The 19561-nt window shown below is 32.2% G+C and overlaps 2 protein-coding genes across 3 annotated transcripts; both read right to left on the bottom strand.

Annotated features, from left to right (window-relative positions):
• Positions 1 to 4848: 4848 nt before the first annotated feature.
• On the bottom strand, positions 4849 to 10607 carry LOC123919536 (phosphatidylinositol:ceramide inositolphosphotransferase 1-like). Of its 2 annotated transcripts, XM_045971457.1 has the most exons (12): positions 10128 to 10607; positions 9929 to 10018; positions 8740 to 8826; positions 8577 to 8645; positions 7588 to 7668; positions 7313 to 7384; positions 6681 to 6741; positions 6498 to 6600; positions 6243 to 6338; positions 6107 to 6153; positions 5491 to 5612; positions 4849 to 5298 (listed from the first exon to the last, which is right to left on the bottom strand). In XM_045971457.1, the coding sequence occupies exons 1-12, from the start codon at positions 10158 to 10160 to the stop codon at positions 5218 to 5220; spliced, it is 942 nt and encodes a 313-aa protein (XP_045827413.1). In that variant the 5' UTR covers positions 10161 to 10607; the 3' UTR covers positions 4849 to 5217. The 2 variants fall into 2 exon arrangements, with proteins under 2 accessions (XP_045827413.1, XP_045827414.1); XM_045971458.1 differs by lacking the exon at positions 7588 to 7668 and having other exon boundaries at positions 10128 to 10565.
• Positions 10608 to 18193: 7586 nt separating this feature from the next.
• Positions 18194 to 19561, bottom strand: LOC123919535 (F-box/kelch-repeat protein At3g23880-like). The gene has a single exon (XM_045971456.1). It carries the CDS (start codon positions 19548 to 19550, stop codon positions 18195 to 18197), a length of 1356 nt encoding a protein of 451 aa, XP_045827412.1. The 5' UTR covers positions 19551 to 19561; the 3' UTR covers position 18194.

Below are 19561 nucleotides of genomic sequence, written 5' to 3'. Positions count from 1 at the left end.
ACATCGGTTACGAAATAATTCAAATATATATTTTTATAGGTGAGAACAATCTTCATCTTACAAATTAATTTCGTATGACTGAATTAATCTCAACCATCAATTCTAAGAGCAACAAATTTTTGTGTCGTGCAAAAGAAGTAAGTGATTAATATCAACTAGAACTAGGTACTCCCTCCGTCCCAAAAAGAATGACCCATTTTGAATATATGCACTATTCATATATATTGTTTTGACCATATTTTTCTACTAATAAATAAAAATAAATATTAACATATAAGATGTTGTTAGATTCGTCTCGATGAGTATTTTCAAAATATCAATTTTTTATAATTTTTACTATTATACAATTAAAGATATTAATCGCCAAAGTTATGCATTGGCATGCGTGTTTCGGTCAACTGAGTCATTCTTTTTGGGACGGAGGGAGTATGATTTAAGAAATGTTGTAGGAGTTAGTTGATAATCATGTCAGATGCGTTTGGACCAATTAAAATTAATGTAAATTTCAAAAGCATTGCTTTAGTCAATGATGTAGTACATTAAAAACTCATTTTGTTTAATGGGGACATAATCCTTTGTCAATACTTTTGAAAATAGAAAAGGTATAAAGAGACGTCTCATTTATCTCTAGATAATCAAGTGATTGGGTTGAACTTGAAGTCATTAATTATTTAATTTTTTTTTTGTTAAAAATAAATTATTTAAAAGATTTTGAGTTTAAATACTCATTAAAATAATTTTTTGTCAGATTTTATTTATATTTTAACCAAACTCTAAATTATCGAGACTCAATTTATGTAGAAATCGGAGGGTGGTGATAAAAAATTCTCAATAAACCACTCATTTTGAGCACTCACCTCCAATCTTGGCATGGAATTCAATGCAACTTTTTAACGTAATCAAAGTAATCACAGTTCTAATCACCTTAACTTCTTTTCTAGCAGAGTTTATATCCAAATACATTTTCATGACAAACCTACCCTTGCATTATTTTCTTTTTAACTATTAAAAATCACTCAAAATAGTTTAAAACAAGCCTGCATGTATTTTCTTTTGAAATTTCAAATGACACTATATATCTTATCATATGTCCCAACAACATGATGTAACCAAGATTTTAAATTGTGATTGCAGTAAAATTCTTTGATATTGCACAAACTGTAGTCATTTCTCTAACACTCCCTCGGACTCCCACAAAAGTGGTATCAGAGTCTTGGTTCTGACTGGTAGGGGCAGTGAGAGTAGATAGAATGTTGGATTTATAAGCACTCATTAACCTAATGCCTTAAGATTTTGGGTGGAGATGTGATGTATACCTTTTGTGATCCTGGAACACTTAACCTGATATTTCTGCCGAGTTTTCTAGGACTCCACGACAATTGTTGGATTTATAAGAGTGGTGGCCCATTAACCTAACGCCTAGGTTAAATTTCAAGTGTGAATGGTTAAGTCTCACATCGACTATAAATAAAAATAATATTGGATTTATAGGAGAAATGACACTTGCAGATTCTTCAACAACTTCATACATATAGCACATAGACGATAGAAAAAACATTAAACTCATCAAAAGTGAAAAAAGAAAGAGAGGGTTTCATTATAATCACAAAATACAAGATAGGAATTGAGTGTATGTATGTATGTATGACATGATATATTGAAAACAAAAGCACTATACAAATTTATGAATGAATCGTTAAAGTAAGAGAGAACATGATGATTTATACCACCCATTTAGGGATCAAAAAGGAGCCTTATACAGAGAAAGTAACAAAGAAAAATGTGGTTAGTTGGATTGGAAGACATGCCTCAATGATGTTCTTTCAATGTCACTCACGTTGTAGCAACGTTATCATTGCACTCTGTCTCTCTATGTGAGTGTGATCTTTTGTCTCCTAAAATCAACCCTTTTTCTTACATTGACTAAACTTTAATTTCCAGCTTGAATGGCGCAAGCACCACCTTTTTGTTGGGTGCTACTCTTGGTTGGTATGTAATGTGGGCCAAAAGGCAAAAGAAATTGTACTCACTCGACTCTTTTTTTATAAGAAATAACTCACTTTTAATTCATTAAATAACCGATTTATCTAGTTTATAATATAGATCAGATATATCAGTTATTCAATGAATATAAAAAATCAACTGTTTTTTTTAAATGACTTGAGAGGTAGTATAATACTTTTGCCGAGTAAATTTAGGATATCTTAAGATTAGAGATAAGTCCTCTATGCAGAGATCCACATTCATTCATGCAGTCGAAAAGTCGGTGACTGTTTGAGTAATTCGCATGGTCTAAGAAATGCAATTTGATATTTTTATAATTGAAAATACCAAATTTGAATATGAGTTGTTCGATCTTAATCGAGTGACCATTGATGTCCAACCTCAATGGAGGAAATTTCTGACTTCATAGGACCCGAATTTCTTCAAAATACGAGTTTAAGATTCTATGCAGTCAGATATACTATGTATTCGACCGGTGGATCATAAGCGGAAATCCAAATTTCAAGCTCAGTTTTTATATTTTTTTAATGTTTTTTTTTGAATATTTTGTAAATTATGCGATATGAATGTAACTATGTAAGGACGGTAGATCAATGTACTTATCAATGCAGAGATATGCTAACCGCATGCATGAAATCCATTCTCAAAATTTGAAGATATAATTAATGAGGTTAAGATTAGTATAAACCAAATGTTTTTAATACAAACAAAATGAATACTTGATCACATGCTTAATTAAGATTAGTTTCCTTTTTAGTGTTAATAAGAAAGGCCATATCCACATGCATGAACAGACTAACTTAGCTGTAGGGATCAAGATGCCCTGCAGTTGAAAATCACAAAGTTACACGCTGTTTTAGATCTCATCCGTCCATTTCAGATCGGTCGGTTCATATTGCATCTATACAAAATCAGTCCAAATTAATCTGAACCATTCAGATTAGATCGGACGGTCCTGATTTAACACAGCGTGAAACTGCGTGAAAAAATTAATGCAGGAAATCCTGTTCCTAGCTGTAGTTGCAAAAATTGAAAAGGCATGCACCAATATACTAAACTTTTTCATTGTCACTTTTGTTTTTTTGAAACGTTCATTCATTGCCACTTTTAGCTATAGCTTGATTTAACAATAACCTTATCTTATCTCATTTGCATGGACCTCATGGTATGTTTTGCTACTGTTTTTGCTTAGAAAAGATTAAGCAATTTTGACCTTAAGAAAAATATTTACCGGTGCTTTAGCCTTTAGTCCTTACATTTATTTATGTCAAATTATTAAGATAATATAATATTCATCATCACAATTTAATATCTATAAAAAAATTATTTTATTTTTCCATAAATTAGCATTAAATATAAACATATCTATTAATCGAACATTAGCTCGAAATGTTCAAGGGATTAAGTTTTACAATTGCGTGCAGAAAATATCCAATTTACTCACAAAAAAAAACTATTCCATTAGATTTAATTCTGGTTGGTTCTATAAAATTTTATTGAATAATATAATTATTGCAAAAAAACTCACAAAGTGAGTTTTTTTTTTTTTTTGATAAGCAACTCACAAAGTGAGTGAATCTCCAATATAGTTTTTTTTTTTTTTTGGTAAAGAGAATCTCCAATATAGTTATATCATATTGTATTATATTTTAGTGCCACATTTCCAAAACGGAAACAAAAGTTAAATACAGTATTGATACTCCCACATGCATTGATGATGCCACCTTTGGAAGATCCTTGGAATAATTGTTGATTGCTATATATGAGGCTACATACATTTGCATGGCCACATGCTACATTACATAATTAATGTTCATGGCTGCTGGATAACTAACAAGTGCATGATGAATATTTGAAGGGCCACAAAACGCGTGAAGAAAAAAGAGGGATGGTCCATGTGTAATGGAGATGATGCATGTGCCATGCTACTATTATTATGATGATTGAACTAAGATACTGTAAATCATACATCATGTCATATTTCAATATAGAAAGAGAAAAGGTATATGACAATCAACATAGCATTGTTATGTGTAAGAAAAAGCACATGCATGATCTAAACATCATGTGTTGGCTCATGTCACTTTGTCACCATTATGCTTCAAAGAGTACTAATAGTGGTGAAAGTATCTAATGGTGTCATAAATATGGAATCAAATAACTAACTGACGAGACTTCTGAGTCATGGCATTTGAAATTGAGATAAAACCGCAATAAAATCTCTCGAATAACTAAATCATAGACAATGCATTTGATCCCTTACATTTATTTTAGGTATCAATTTGGTCTCTTACGTTTTAAAAGTATCAATTTGGTCTCTTATGTTTATTTTAGGTTTCAAGTTAGTCATTTTCCGTTAGTTTTGTCACTAATACCGTTTGAACAGTACACGTATCAGCGTGTACAAGTGCCACATGTATGTCCACATATGCAAATTGACGTGACAAAATTGACGGAAATGACTAACTTGAAACCTAAAGTAAACGTAAGGGACCAAATTGATACTTTTTAAACGTAAGAGACCAAATTGAAACCTAAAATAAACGTAAGGGACCAAATATATATTTAAGTCTTAAAATTATCAATAAATAGACAATCAGATTTTAAAACATCGTGTGAATGTAAAAGTACATATACTAAAAATCATTTTAGACAAAAATGAATTGTTAAAGCTTGAACTTCGAACCCCAACTCCGACCTAACTCAACCAAATCCACACAATCACACTTTAAAACTAAATTAAATATTATTTTAAATCACATTTGAATGCCTCCAACCTCATCATTTGAAAGAAAATGAGCCTCTAATAACCGGTAATTATCAACTAAACCTTAAAACATCTTATTGTAAAGAAAAAAGAGCTCGATTGTTGCATTTAGCTTTAACCTCTTCTTTACATTATATGCCTATATTATTACATAATGCTGAACATGATTAGGTTACTATGTAATGCAAGTAGATAAAACCATGGTAAAAAAAAGAAGCTATGCACATGATTTCAACATTGATAAGATGAATATGAAAGGCACATGCTGATGTTGGATTATATAATGAATCATAGCTGCACAATGTTGAAAAAGCACAACCTAGATTCAAGTTTCACTAATAAGATCTTGATACTAGTTTGACTTTGAGATTTGAGAACTAATTGAAGCATTCTAACAGCAATATTGAAGCAGATCCAATTTTGTACAGTGGAGGAAACTTCTTTATCTATACACCATTCAAGGTAGAGTCGGTATGGTGTGTATTGCCGTCATCCGTGATCTTGCCGTTTATTTGAGATCTTTGTCTCTGAAAAGGGAAAAATAACGATGTTATGTCCCGACTCTAGATCTTAGACAGACATAGATTCTGATAATGTTTCGTCCGACTTATTTTGACATTAAAAGCTACTTCAAAATTAAATGAAGCAAAAAATATGTCATGCCAAACGGAGTCATGGAGTAAAAGGAACAAGGGAAAGGGTAAGAGTATTTGCCATACCCGATCCGCAGGGTCACCAGAATTCCCATTCAATAGCTTGTAGTTCTCCTCTTTGGTCCTACCGTCTTTGCTGCTCAATGGTAGCAGGGTTGCTGCAGCTGCGATCGAACGGTCCGGTAATTCTGCAAATAACAAAGTCAGAATAACAGAAAATAACGCATCAAGTAAACCGCAATAGCATATATTACTATCTATACAATAATGCAGGAAACTCCAAAAGTAACTACCAATAGGCGGCAATAAAAAACTACCAATTTTGGTCGGACGTCTTTTGTACAAATTTGTCTTTAATAACATTATTTTTGAATCTATAGCATAATTAAAGGGAGCTCCAAAAGTAACTAGTATTAATTTTAGTCAAACATTTTTATGTACAAATTCGCCTTTAATGACATAATTCGGTTACAAATTTAAATCTAAACATACATCATAAATATTGAAATGAAATTTAGATAAATTCAAGTAACATAGATATTAAGAAACTTAAATTAATCCGTCAAAAAAAAAAAAAACTTAAATTAAACAAACAAATTACATTGAAACGAATAATATACAATAAAACAGAATAAAATATAAAAACACGAGAAAAAGAGGACAAACGAACATGGTGGCAAACCTGGCAATTTCTTGTCAACAAAAAATACCACCAAATTAACCGTGTACCTGCCAGCAAACAACAAAAAGATGAAAAAATTATTCAAAAGCGACACATATGGCTGTTTTTCCATCACAAAGCAGAAAAAGCTCCGTACCAGGCAACAACTACGTCAACCGTGTAATGTTTGCGAGATGCAACTATCAAAAGACTTTGAATCACGGCAAGCAGCCACCCAAGCTGCTTTATGGATCTGGTCGATAATCCAAAGTCACAATAAATCAGAATTGAAATTTAAACATGACAAAGTATGAGATCATGAGGGCATCTTTTGAAGTGAACAATGAAGTAACCAAGCAATGATTAATGCGGTAAAACTTAATTAATCTCCTAAAACCTTAATAAACTTTACCTTCGAGCACCATATTTCTGATATGTACGTACAAAAGTAAGAGTGAAGATCATGTGTGACGAAAATATTAAATCACCACATCCATATAACACGCCATGTGGAACTGCATATTAAAATCAAAATAAGTGCTCAAACCACAAAAGGAGTCAAAGCTAAAACTCCAATACAATAATGTATACTAACAGTTAATCACGAGAACTTCAAGAATGTTATCTGGACGGGGCAATGTGGCAAGTTTAGAACCCTGCTCGACACATTAGTAGTATAAAGTTATAAGAATCAAATAAAATAAACAGAAGTAATACTTAAAAATAAAGCATGGAATATTATGTTTTAGGTAACACTACATTAGGAGTCCTTTAACTTGATTTAATGTTTCAAACAAGTCGGTTATCTTTTTTCGTGTCAAGTCAGTCCTTTTTCATGTCAAAGTAAGTCATTTATGGTTAAAAACGTCAACAATGTTGGTACAAACTTCATTTTTCATCTATGTTAATGTTACCGAAAGTCTTTCTTTATAATGATTGTATCAATATCTAATGCATCAAAACTAACATAAATTTTTGTAGATTTATCTACAATTATGACCACATTGACAACAAGGGTCTAATCGTGATCGTGGTGCAGAGTGGTGAAACATACTTTATAGTATATCGTTCAATGATCATCTACACAAATTTGTAACAGAAGTGGATTAAGAATGGAAGTTGGTTCAACAGTGTAAACATGTTTAAAGATATAGGACTAGCTTGACAATAAAAAAAAGAAGATAAAGGTCTATGTTTGACAAGTGCATATAATTCAAACAATCATACCTCACGGCAATGGTAATTTGGACCAGGAAGTTGTGTAGAATAAAATGTGATTATGCGAAGAATTTGAGAAGCCTGCAGTGAACATACACACAATAGCCACATGTAATTAAAAATATAATGCATTGACAAAAACAGGAGAAAAACTGAAGCACGGCAAAATGACATGACATAACCGGCATATTCGAGCATTGCAGTGTGCATTTATATTTTAACTAGAAATGCAAAAAGATTAAACAATAGTTAAATAAAAAGGACATGATGCGATCAACACTTACGAATAAGAATGCTAGAACCCTACACCATATAAGAACTGTGTAGATCTTTCTACTCTTCAATATGAAAGGATGAAATGTCCACTGCAAAAGCACACAAAGAATTTATCATCGCAACCTCAAAAGAAGGAAAAATAATAGTGATACTGGTTTAAATGAGAAGTTCACAAAAAATAAGCCATACCGGCCAAAACGGATATATAAAATAGGAAAAAAGCCAATGATATAAAGAGGATGCTATCCTATGAGTTTAACTCTGAAATCTTGCAATAGCAGAGTGCCGAGCAAAGATTAAAAGGAATAAAGCCAAAGAACCAGAGAAAATAATCATTTCATATCGGACAAAACCACAATATATAGGGGACATAACTAGACAGAATGAAGTTTAGTTATTTATAAACATCCGAGCAAACTTAACAACTGGGATTAAAAGCTCATTTTTGTAAAACATGTGACTCCTTTTATAAAAACAAACACAGCCACACGCGTTCGGCTTCCCTTCTTTTCCATTAAACCAACAACGCTTCCTTTATCTCTCTTTTCGTGGAAACGGCCTCCACGACGCTGACCTTTCTTCTTACTTGCACGACATCCACACGTCCCTCGTCAAGCGTGAAGACAGAGTACAGGAGTAACCCAGACCACCAATGTCGTCTCTTCTGATCAAATTTCTCCGTTGTTTCGATTACGGAAAACAGAGCAAATTCATCAAAGTCGAAGCATTTGCCATGCAGATTGTACACCCTGACCATGTTTGTATGGTGGTATCTCAAATATTTCATATAGTGTCGGATAACACAGAACAAACATGCATGATCAAGCCGCAACTCGCACAATGGAAATTCGTAGTAAAATTCTGTGTTTTTGAATTGTAATCCCAACGGCGGGCACAATACAAACTATCACAATGTGGATACAAAGTTAAATGCTGACAGAATGCAGTCATATAGAACTACAAATAATATATTAAAACTGAGACACAAAATTCTTACCAAGGCAAAGGAAATGAAGATAGTGGTGAACAGTGTTTCACTGATGTATGTTTTTTCTTGCCCGAGCTCCTGCAGAAACATCAAGATTAGAAATTACAAACGCATTCCTATCATTCTATTTAAAAAGGTGAGACAGAAAAAGAAGGGAATTAAAATTACGAACCGGAAGAAGGAAGAATCCAACATCTTGCAGAATAGGACCAGGCTTATGAAAATAATGAACTCCTCGGGCAGCTAAACCATGTATGTACTGCATAGGGAAACCGTTCAAATTAGATATCAGGTGTTAAACTAAAGCTATGAAGTACTTACACAAACACGTACACCGGACATAACACTGACACGTCAACACTGATAATAATTTGAAAAATGGAAGTAATTGAATGTAATCACATGTGCCAGAATCTAGTACTCCAAACACACCTTAAATTTGAAGTGTCGGTGGCTCGGTACTAAATAGAACTAAATATTTCACACAAAAATTGGCCACTCTTATGTCTTTCTGTTTTTCAATAAAACCTTAGTCCTAAATATTTCCCTCAAAAACCAGTTGCATATTGTTAAAGCCTTTCAATGTGATGAATGGATCATTTGATCATCATCATAGACACCAAGGTCTGCATAGAATTAATAATAATTGGAAAGTCCAAATCAAAACCATAAATCATCTAATGCCAACTCATTATAGATGCAGTGCAGAATATAACAAACTATCCTTCAAAACAATTACAACTTCCTTAAATTCTCTCATTAAAAAAAAACTCCAATGAATCAATCAACCCTAACACTTGACATAATAGCTCACAAGATTAAGTTTAGTGATTAAATCAAGTCCAAATCATGTATCCACCCCAACAACTTGAAGAAAAAAGTTGAATTTTTTGTAGCATGCAAGTTAAGGTCAGTTTGATTTTTCTTGTAAACCAGGTAACCTCCGTACACAACTACATAGACTAATCCCTCAAGCCAGGTAGGATTACAATAGGCGGCAAAACTCTCCCTCACGAGTTTTAACACTGTTGTATTCTGAGGGCTGGATTCGAACCTAGACCTGAACCATCTCATCTAAGTGGGCAGGGTCTTTATTAGATTTGAGAAAACATTCTTTGTTATTATTTTTTGTTTTCACTTTTAATTGCAAAATTGTCCATGTTTTCACTCTACAATTAAACAGAAAAAAATTTCTCTTAACCAAACAGGTCCTAAGTTCCACCAACCACAAAAACCATTTTCAGACATTTTCAACTCCACATCAAAAGAAAAACATAAAAACACTTTTCATTCTTTACACAATAGCAAAACCAAAACTTGAATAGTAAAACTCAACCATCACCAAAAACATAGAAAAAAACCTGACAAACAAGACCAGCTAGAAGGTACTTCCAATTCTCTGCAAGAAGGCTTAGCTCAATAGTTGTCTCAGAACAAATTCTCTTCCATAACTACACAAATTCATATTCAAACACAAAACAAAAATTAAAACAAACAACAGAAAAAATGATAGAAAATTCTCAAATGAAAAAAACTAAGAAAAAACAAAAAATAAACAACCTTTGAAGCCTCACGACCAATGTAAAACGACATGTTATTGGTATTATTATTGTTGTTGATGATGTTGTCTTTGTTTTGGTTGAATTATGAACAGTTCCATATTAGTTCAGAAGTAACAAAAGTGTTGAAGTCAACATAATTAGGCTAATCTATGAGAAACCCAGTTTGTAAAAATGAAACTTTATGAGAAAAAAAATAAAACCCAGAAAGAGAAACGCAATTGGGTATTCGAATCTGAATCGGGAAAAGAAAAAAGATCTGATTTTTGGGGTTGATTACAACAGAGATAACCGATCACACCACTACAGTCCAATGTGAAAAGGGGGCTTAATAGTCAAAAGGGTTTTTCTTTCTCTCTCTCTCTCTCTACAATTTTCAATGTGACTCTCTCTCTCTCTCTCTATCTCTATATGTAAATGTAATATATCTATCTGTTGTGATTCTTGTGTGTGTTGCAGAGGACACAGTTAAGAAAGAAGTAGAATTTTCTTGGTGTATTTTCTGGTTTATATTATTTAATTTAGGGTTTTTCTTTTGTGTAAATATTTTAATTTGGGGGTTAGTAAGTTTTGGGTATATTTTAATTTGGGGGTTAGTAAGCAAATTTTAAAATAAAATTAAAGCAAAAGGTTTTCTTTGAAAATTGGTTTTTTTTTTTTAGGGTAAATGATCATTTACTCCCTGCAAAATAAGCAAATTTTCGTTTACCCCCCTATGCAGATTTTTTTTCTGTTTACCCCCCTGCAAAAAATAGATTCACTCATTTTGCCCCTATGTGTACAGCAGGACATGTGATTGTGCAAATTTGCTGACGTGGCTTGTACACGTGGAAAAAACATTTATATTTATTTTTAACTTCCACGTCAGATAATATTTTTTTCAAAAAAAAAATTTAATTTTTTTTTCCTACAAAATTAATAAAACGAATTTTTTTCCCTACAAAATTTTAAAAAATTCCTACAAATAGTTTTTTTCGTACAAAATTATTATTTTTTTCCTAAAATAAAAAAACAAATTTTCATATTTTTCTCCCAAATAAAGTTTATTTTTAAGATATTAAAAAATTATTTTCAAATCTTTTTTATTTAAAAAAAACAGAATCTTCGCCGGTTTGCTTCCACCGTCGTGATCATATTCGTCGTCATCTTCTTCAATCACCGGAATCGTCTTCTACTTCGTTATTGTCTTCTGCTTCCTTCTATTTTTCTAGTTCTAGGACAAATGATTTTGGTATAAGAGGAAAATACGAATAAACTTCTTTTTCTATTTTTTTTAATTCAAAGAGATTAACAAAAAAATAATGTTTTGTTTTTAAAAAATAAAGATCATGTTTTTTTAATTCAAAAAGATTTGAAAATAAATCTTTAAAATTTTTATTTTGAAAATAAACTTTATTTTGGAGTAAATATTTATTTTGGGAGCAAAATAAGAAAATTCATTTTTTTTTGTTGGAAATTTTTTTAAATTCTTTGTAGGAAAAAAAATTACTTTTTTTGCAGGAAATGTTTTAAAAAATTTTGTAGGAAAAAAAATTTATTTGTAGGATTTTTTTGGGAAAAAAAAAAGAAAATCCGTTTTTTTATTTTGTAGAATTTTTTTTTAAAAAAAAATATATTATCTGACGTGGAATTTAAAAATAAATATTAATTATTTTTTCCACATGTACAAGTCATGTCAGCAGATTTGCACATTCACATGTCCTGCTGTACATACGGGGGGCAAAATGAGTGAATCTATTTTTTGCAGGGGGTAAACAGAAAAAAAATCTGCGTAGGGGGGTAAACGAAAATTTGCTTATTTTGCAGGGGGTAAATGATCATTTACCCTTTTTTTTATGATTCTTTATTTATTTTATTATTATTATTTCAAAATAATTACGCATAAAATGATGTCCCTGCTATTTGAGTTAAGCTAGCTCACGGTGACGGCCAAAATCTGCTATATATGACCTCTTAGTTGCAATCTTAAATTATCACTTTGCCACTGAAGTCGTCCGGCGTGATTGTTTGGTTAAAATATTCTATTTAAAAATTAATTTTGGGAAGTGTTAATTTTTTTAAAATAGAAAAAAATTACATTTTTTTCCGTCGATAAAATAATCATCATCACTAAAACTTAACAATATTAACACTTGTTAATTGAGTCATGGCCTGGCAAATTGAAATAATTAAATATTGGAATTCGAACATAAAGTGAGGCTTGCAAATTTTTTGGAGAATAAAATAAGTTGAAATTAGTTTTGGGAAGTCTTGCAAACTTAATTTTTTTGGAGAATAATTTATTGGAATTACATATTCATTCTTAAATTTTTTATGTGTTATTTTTACATTTTTGTTTGAAATTAAATAACAAATAAAATAACACATAATATTCAAACTAAACAATTTAAGTACAGTTGAAGGAAAATATAGAAAAAGCACACAATATGTTTTTTTTTTCAAATAATTTCATCCTTAAAAAGAATAAGGACCCGTTTGAATTAGCTTATTTTTCAGCTTATGCAAATAACTTATCCAATATAAATTAGGTTTTATATAATTTTATAAGTTTTCACTAGTGAAAATTGTATTTTATAAGCTATTTTATCTTAAACTAATTTATAATAGTACATAAAAATTTATTTATTTGATTTGTAAAAAAAAATTATTTATTTACATAAATTACTTAAATAAACTTAAAAATATGTTAATTCAAACTAATCATAAACGGAGGTTCGGGTTGGAACCCTTTATACTACTTGTCTCTCCTGTAGAGGCTGCTACTACAACTGGACAATGAGTGATTGCGACAAAAACTTTAAAAACAAAATAGAATCTATTAAGTTTCTTGAATATGAGTAATCACGGTTACTATTAATTTTCTTGAATATTAATCACGGTTAGAAAATTAAGTTTATAAAATAATAAATGACACTCATTAATGTTTGAAATTTTTTATTAAGTCTAATAATGTTACGATGACATAATTTGGCGATACTTGATTGAAGAAAACAAAAGAGCCACTATCATAGAAAGTGATAGAGTAAAAATTTAAAGAAATTTTTTTTTTCTACCCCAACAATCTTCATTCTACCCCAACATTTTTCTAAAAATACCCAATATACCCTTTTTAAAAATTAATATATTTTAATTTTTTTTTTGTCGTATTATACTGTTCCGGTAGAATTTTCATCCTCCAAAAAAACTGTTCCGGTAAGTATTTATCGTTATCGGTAAGTTAACTTTACCGGTACACTTTTTAAAAAGTGTTCCGGTATGTTAATATTACCGGTATACTTTTTAAAAAGTTTTCCGATATGATTATGTTACCGGTACACTTTTTAAAAAGTGTACCGGTATGTTAAGCGGCTTCCATCAGCTTCAACCTGCTACAATACCCTTAAGGTACTACTGAAGCACTGATAGAGTAAAAACTAATATGAGAACACATCCTTAACCATATTTGCGGGTGAACAGACATAAATTAGAAATGAGCTGCAAAAGATTATATGTGATTAGTTAGACCAACAACATCGTTGAAATATCCGAAAATCATGATTTTCGGATATTTCAACGATGTTGTTGGTCTAACTAATCACATATAATCTTTTGCAGCTCATTTCTAATTTATGTCTGTTCACCCGCAAATATGGTTAAGGATGTGTTCTCATATTAGTTTTTACTCTATCAGTGCTTCAGTAGTACCTTAAGGGTATTGTAGCAGGTTGAAGCTGATGGAAGCCGCTTAACATACCGGTACACTTTTTAAAAAGTGTACCGGTAACATAATCATACCGGAAAACTTTTTAAAAAGTGTACCGGTAATATTAACATACCGGAACACTTTTTAAAAAGTGTACCGATAAAGTTAACTTACCGGTAACGATAAATACTTACCGGAACAGTTTTTTTGGAGGATGAAAATTCTACCGGAACAGTATAATACGACAAAAAAAAAATTAAAATATATTAATTTTAAAAAGGGTATATTGGGTATTTTTAGAAAAATGTTGGGGTAGAATGAAGATTGTTGGGGTAGAAAAAAAAAAATTTCAAATTTAAATGATGCGTTATAGCACACGGATCGTATGATTCAATGACTTATCATGGATTATTAAAACAATAGGTAGAGACTGCGTCAATCTTTTGTCATGTATTTAAAAAGTTGGGGTTTGTTGCATTTATTAGCTCAGTATAATTATGAATCATTTGATCAATTTGGTCAAATTTTAGTCAAATTTTAGGGTTGTTTTTTTTTTAGTCAAGTAGCCTAGTGACTAAAAAATTTACCTTAATTTTAGGGTTCTTTAACATGTATTTTTAGAACACGTTTTTTTTTTTATTTACAATGAGCTGAGGATCAAACTCATGACCTATAGCATAATACCCAAACCCCTCACTACTAGACCAAATCTAGCAGCTTATGGTTTTTATTTTTTTTAGTAGATAATAAAATGACAATAACTATTACAAACTCACAAGCACGTATAAGTGGAAGAGTCGAGATTTGAACTCCAATCACATTATTCAACCTATAACAATTTTAATATTTTATCAGTTGAATTAAAATGTATGGACAAGACAAAAATTAACAAGACAATTTATTTTATACTCATTTTATCTCTATTTATAATAGACCATGTGATATTTATATTATGTTGGTGAAACCCAAAAACATGGTCTGTCCAAGAGCCAAACAAGTCAAGTAAAGGCTTAAGGTTTCAAAAATTTGCTCTCTTAAGCACTTAAATATCTGACTTGGAGACTAATTTGTCGGACAACATCCGTTTAACTCGCAGTCCGCGCAGACTTAATTAAGATTAATTTTTATTCGGTCCGTTTATATTTTTGTCTGTGTGGGTTGGACGGTTAAAACCGTGGGTTATACGGGATAAATTTGCGGGTTCAAGGGTTAGCCCATGACGGCAAGTTCGAACTGAAAGAGCTGCTGAACTAACTAAATAATAAGAATTTAAAGAGGAAGAGTTGTTTTTTAAAGCATACAGTCTTCTGAACTATGTATACCCAAGTCTTCCACTCGGGTCGAAGCACTAAAAGAAAAGGACCGGGAAACACGGCGGCATAAACAAATATTTGAATTGTTCCATCTTCTTGTCCCGGGAATACAGGTAATTGAAAACAAATTACTATTCCACACCAAGCCAATCTCGATGAGAATCACTACACGCAACTCGATCAATCCACAAAGGTGTAGCTGAAAGAATTCTATTTTAGATCATGTCATAGATATGAAACATAGCATAATTGTATATAAGAATAGTTAATTACCGTAATCGTGTACCTGGAATTACAATGGATGAATCCTCCATTAATTGAGATTGAGAGAAGCATTATCAAGATTGCCAACACATGCAGCATTAGCAAGTCAGGGAGTTATTATAAACTCATATGAACTTTCATGTGTTTTTTGTTTTAGAGAGGTGGAAGATATTCACCATGTGCTGTTTAATTGTCAATTCTTTCACCAAGTGTGGAGGAAAATTTATAATTGATGCAAGATGACAATATTGTCTTTGACAATACTTGGAGTCATTTAAATCGCTTTGGCAATTTGGTGAAAGGAAAGAAAGGTTCAAAGGTCAGACATTTGATTTGGCTTGCTACAACATGGTGTATTTGGCGTCTCCGGGATAATATGATGTTTAGAGGACTTTTCCCAAATTTACTTATACTTGTTGATCAAATTATGTATATTTCATGGTTTTAGTTTCTAGGTAGAATTGAGAACAAATGTTCCCTATATTTATGTTGATGGGTGTAATAACGCCTTAGTTTGTCTTCACAACATCTAAAAATATGTATTATTATGACACATGTTAACGTGTGTAAGGATCCAAAGGCGAGATGTGTTTGTGTTTCATAGAATAGAATGTAGTACACTCCAACTTATGAAGTGCATTTTTAGTACTATTTTCTGCTCAATTCGTGCATCAAATACATTATCAAATGCATCTTATCAATTCGTGCATTCAAGAGATAGTAATCCTCAATATTTCTTAGCATTTTTTTTCTTAAAAAATTCAACATTTGGCCAAAGGACCGACTAATTTAAAGGAATCAATCACACCGTTCATTTGCAGAGGACCATTTAAAGCTAGAGTGTTTTGCTCTGTATGGACTAGTCTACCGAAATTGACACAACGAGAAATCGAACTTCAGACCTGAAGAGGAGCATACTTCAAATTAAACGTTGTCCCACAATTTAAGCTTTCTATTTTTAATTAGCAAATTGAGAAGAAGATGATAAAATTATTTTTGAACCAAAATATCATTTTCATTCATGGTTCCAATGGATGATACATAATTTGTGCTTTTCAATACATACGGTTCAAAGCAAAAAAGGGGAGTGGTTATGGTGCATAAATTTTTTCCTTATGCACGATGCATAAATAATGAAAATTGCTTAACACACCCCCAAATTGCTTAGCGCCCCCATATACTTAGCTCACCCAGATTTTCTCGCGCGCCCCCAATTTTTTCCTCACGCACCCCCCAAATTTTCTCGCGCGGCCCCCAAAACCATTTTTGTTGTGGAATGGTTTCATATTAGATGTACTTATAATGCCAAAACCATTTTTACTGTCGAATGGTTTTAGAGGATTGTAATCCAAAACCATTCTGCTTGTGGAATGATTTTGTGTGTTATTTATGTTGGGGGTGAGGGCGTGCTAAGTAAACTGGGGGCGATAAGCAATCTTGGGGGGTGTGCTAAGCAATACAGGGGACACATTAAACAAACTGGGGGGCGCGCTAAGCAATCTGGGATATTTATGCATGGTGTGCATAACTTATGCCCAAAAAAAGCATCACACAATTTCACAGAATTGTAAACAAACATCAATTAGACAAATAAGTGCTTCATAAAAGTTTCAAACAGATTTTGTTCTACAAAACAACTTTAGCAATAAACTTCTTTAACCCCCTCCCCCTTTGTCTCATAAAAAAGGAGGTACCTAGCATGAGCTACGTAGCTGGCAGTGATGGTGATGAACCATCGGACGCGGATGAAGCAGCGGCGATGCAATTTCTTAAAATAGAATTTTCTATTGAGTTGTAGGTGAGATGATTTTGGATCATTTGTTGGCTCTCAAATAGTTTGCTCATATGGCTCCTAGAAGTAAAAAAAAATTAGCAATCAACGTAATCCTTGAGTTGGGACAAAACTTTCAACGTAATCCTTGGCCGGTATAAAAAATGTTTTCTCGTACAGCTTTCTATATAAACCAATCTCTTTCACACATAACATTTCAACATTCATTATTCTCTCTGAAAAGTATCATTCATCATCGAAGTTTATTGAAAACTCTTTGATACATTCTCTTATGAGTGAAATTTATGAGAGACTTAGAATGAGACTTCATTTAAAGTGATTCTTCAATATTTGTGTAGATCGAAGGAAATCAATTATATTGCACAAAAGGTGAAGGAAAATAACCAATTTCTTTTCACCTAGATTGAATTTTATAATTTTAAGGTTCTAACATTCTTCAAGAGGTGATAGGAGATGAAATCAATCAAGGTGAACATACAAATGGTACATTATCACTTAATAATTACAAGTGTACATTATTAATTAATACTCATTCTATATAATGTACTAATTAATTCTAGAAATGTGCAACAAGTAGCGAGCGATTAACTTTAACTTTCCGATACTTGATTCCTCGGGTGAATAAATCCTCGGGTGAACAATCACATTTACATGTTGATTGTTCTTCGATACTCAGTTTTCAGCAACACAAAACAATATCACATTCTAAACCATAGAAAAAATGGTGAATATTGTATCTTAGAGTTTTGTTGAGTTGAGTACCCTTTAGAAACATCATCTTCAAACTTGAGATAAATCCATCCCATTCATTAGAGCCAAAGTTCCAAGTTAAAACAATTGTAGATATACATATATAATCACCCAACAACAATACAAACAAATTAAGCAATTATAAGTCAATGACAAAAATTAAGCAGTTAACCATCACACAAAATATTCACACAATCTAATATTATAAACTGATAAGAAATTTAAAGTATCATCCATCCATGAAGTAACATAAATCTAAACTCACTTTCAACTTGTCGGAACCAAACTTTCAATGTGATTCGTAACCCACAGCCACCAAATTCTATTTGTAGGTCTAATTTTCTCTATTTTATTGTCTATGCAATTATAGAGAAATGCCAAACCTCCTTCATCTGTTGCGAATATAAACGTAAGACCATTCTTAGAAAGGTACAATGGCAAAAAATTCAACGGCTCAAAAATATACTTCCGGCCTCTTGGAAAGAAAGTCTCATATCTAATTCTAAACAATTGAACCCAAGACTCTTGAACTCCAAAATCTTTCATTTTCCATATAACAAAGTGACTTCTCTCAAAATCATGACCAAAACAGAGACAATTCATCAAAACCACAATCTTTGGCTGAAAACGTCGTGGTGGCACCTCAACAAAACCGCGAGGAAGCATCATCTGAGTGTATGACTCGGTTGAGAGATCTAGCGAAACAATCACATATTGTTCAACAGTAACACCTTTAAACCAATCAGGTTCATTATACGACCCAAAGTAATTGCGAAGGGCCAACCAATTAATAGTACCACTCAAATATACACCATTGTTATACACACCACTGTTCTTGTCATAGTCAGACCAGTATAATGGAAGCACAGGGAAACATTGAATGTCTCTCCAAGAATTATCCCCCAAGGTGAAAACTTTCACCACACTTTTTGGATTATTCATACCATTTTGCTTCTCCTTCTCCACTACATGGAACGCTACCACCTTATAAGTTCCTGCTGAATTATCATAACCAAAAGAGTACTTTACACAACACCCACAACGCTGACGGCAAACTGTTGTAGTAAATTCAGACACCGTTCTCATAGCCGGATTCCAGAAACAAAGACAGTCAGTAGTACGGTAATAGAATGAATAATAAATAAAGCATATCAATCCATTACATGAACCAATAACCTGTCCCCTTCCATTTAAATAATAATTGTTCAATCTATCATGGAAAGGACTATCGTGAAGTTGAGTAATCTTTGTTTGAAGCAAATCAGGAATGGAGAGAGTTACAAAACTGGTTTCTTTCGAAAAATCGGGACGCCAGAATTGTGCTACATGTGGATTTCGTGATGATTTCTTGAGATGCATTTGAACGAAGTGAGGATCGGTGATGATAGTTTTGAAGAACTTATTCACGCACCTGAATTTCATTAGAGTTTTCACTGGGAGCCAGGAGATGATTTCTACAATCAGTTCGTCGGGGAGGATAATCGGCGATGCAGAATTAGGCTCACGCAACGTCAGCATAGCAAAATTTGGCAGACACATCATCCACCGCGTTAAAGCTAAATTTAGCTGACGCAACACCCGCCGACGAGGCTTAGCTTCGACTGGGAAGTGCTTGTCGTTCATGTTGAACCCTA

Source organism: Trifolium pratense, linkage group LG4, assembly GCF_020283565.1.
Source record: "Trifolium pratense cultivar HEN17-A07 linkage group LG4, ARS_RC_1.1, whole genome shotgun sequence".
NCBI classification, from domain to species: Eukaryota; Viridiplantae; Streptophyta; class Magnoliopsida; order Fabales; family Fabaceae; genus Trifolium; species Trifolium pratense.
The sequence above is the reverse complement of the archived record's forward strand: the minus strand, read 5'-3'. Positions and strand labels throughout refer to the sequence as shown.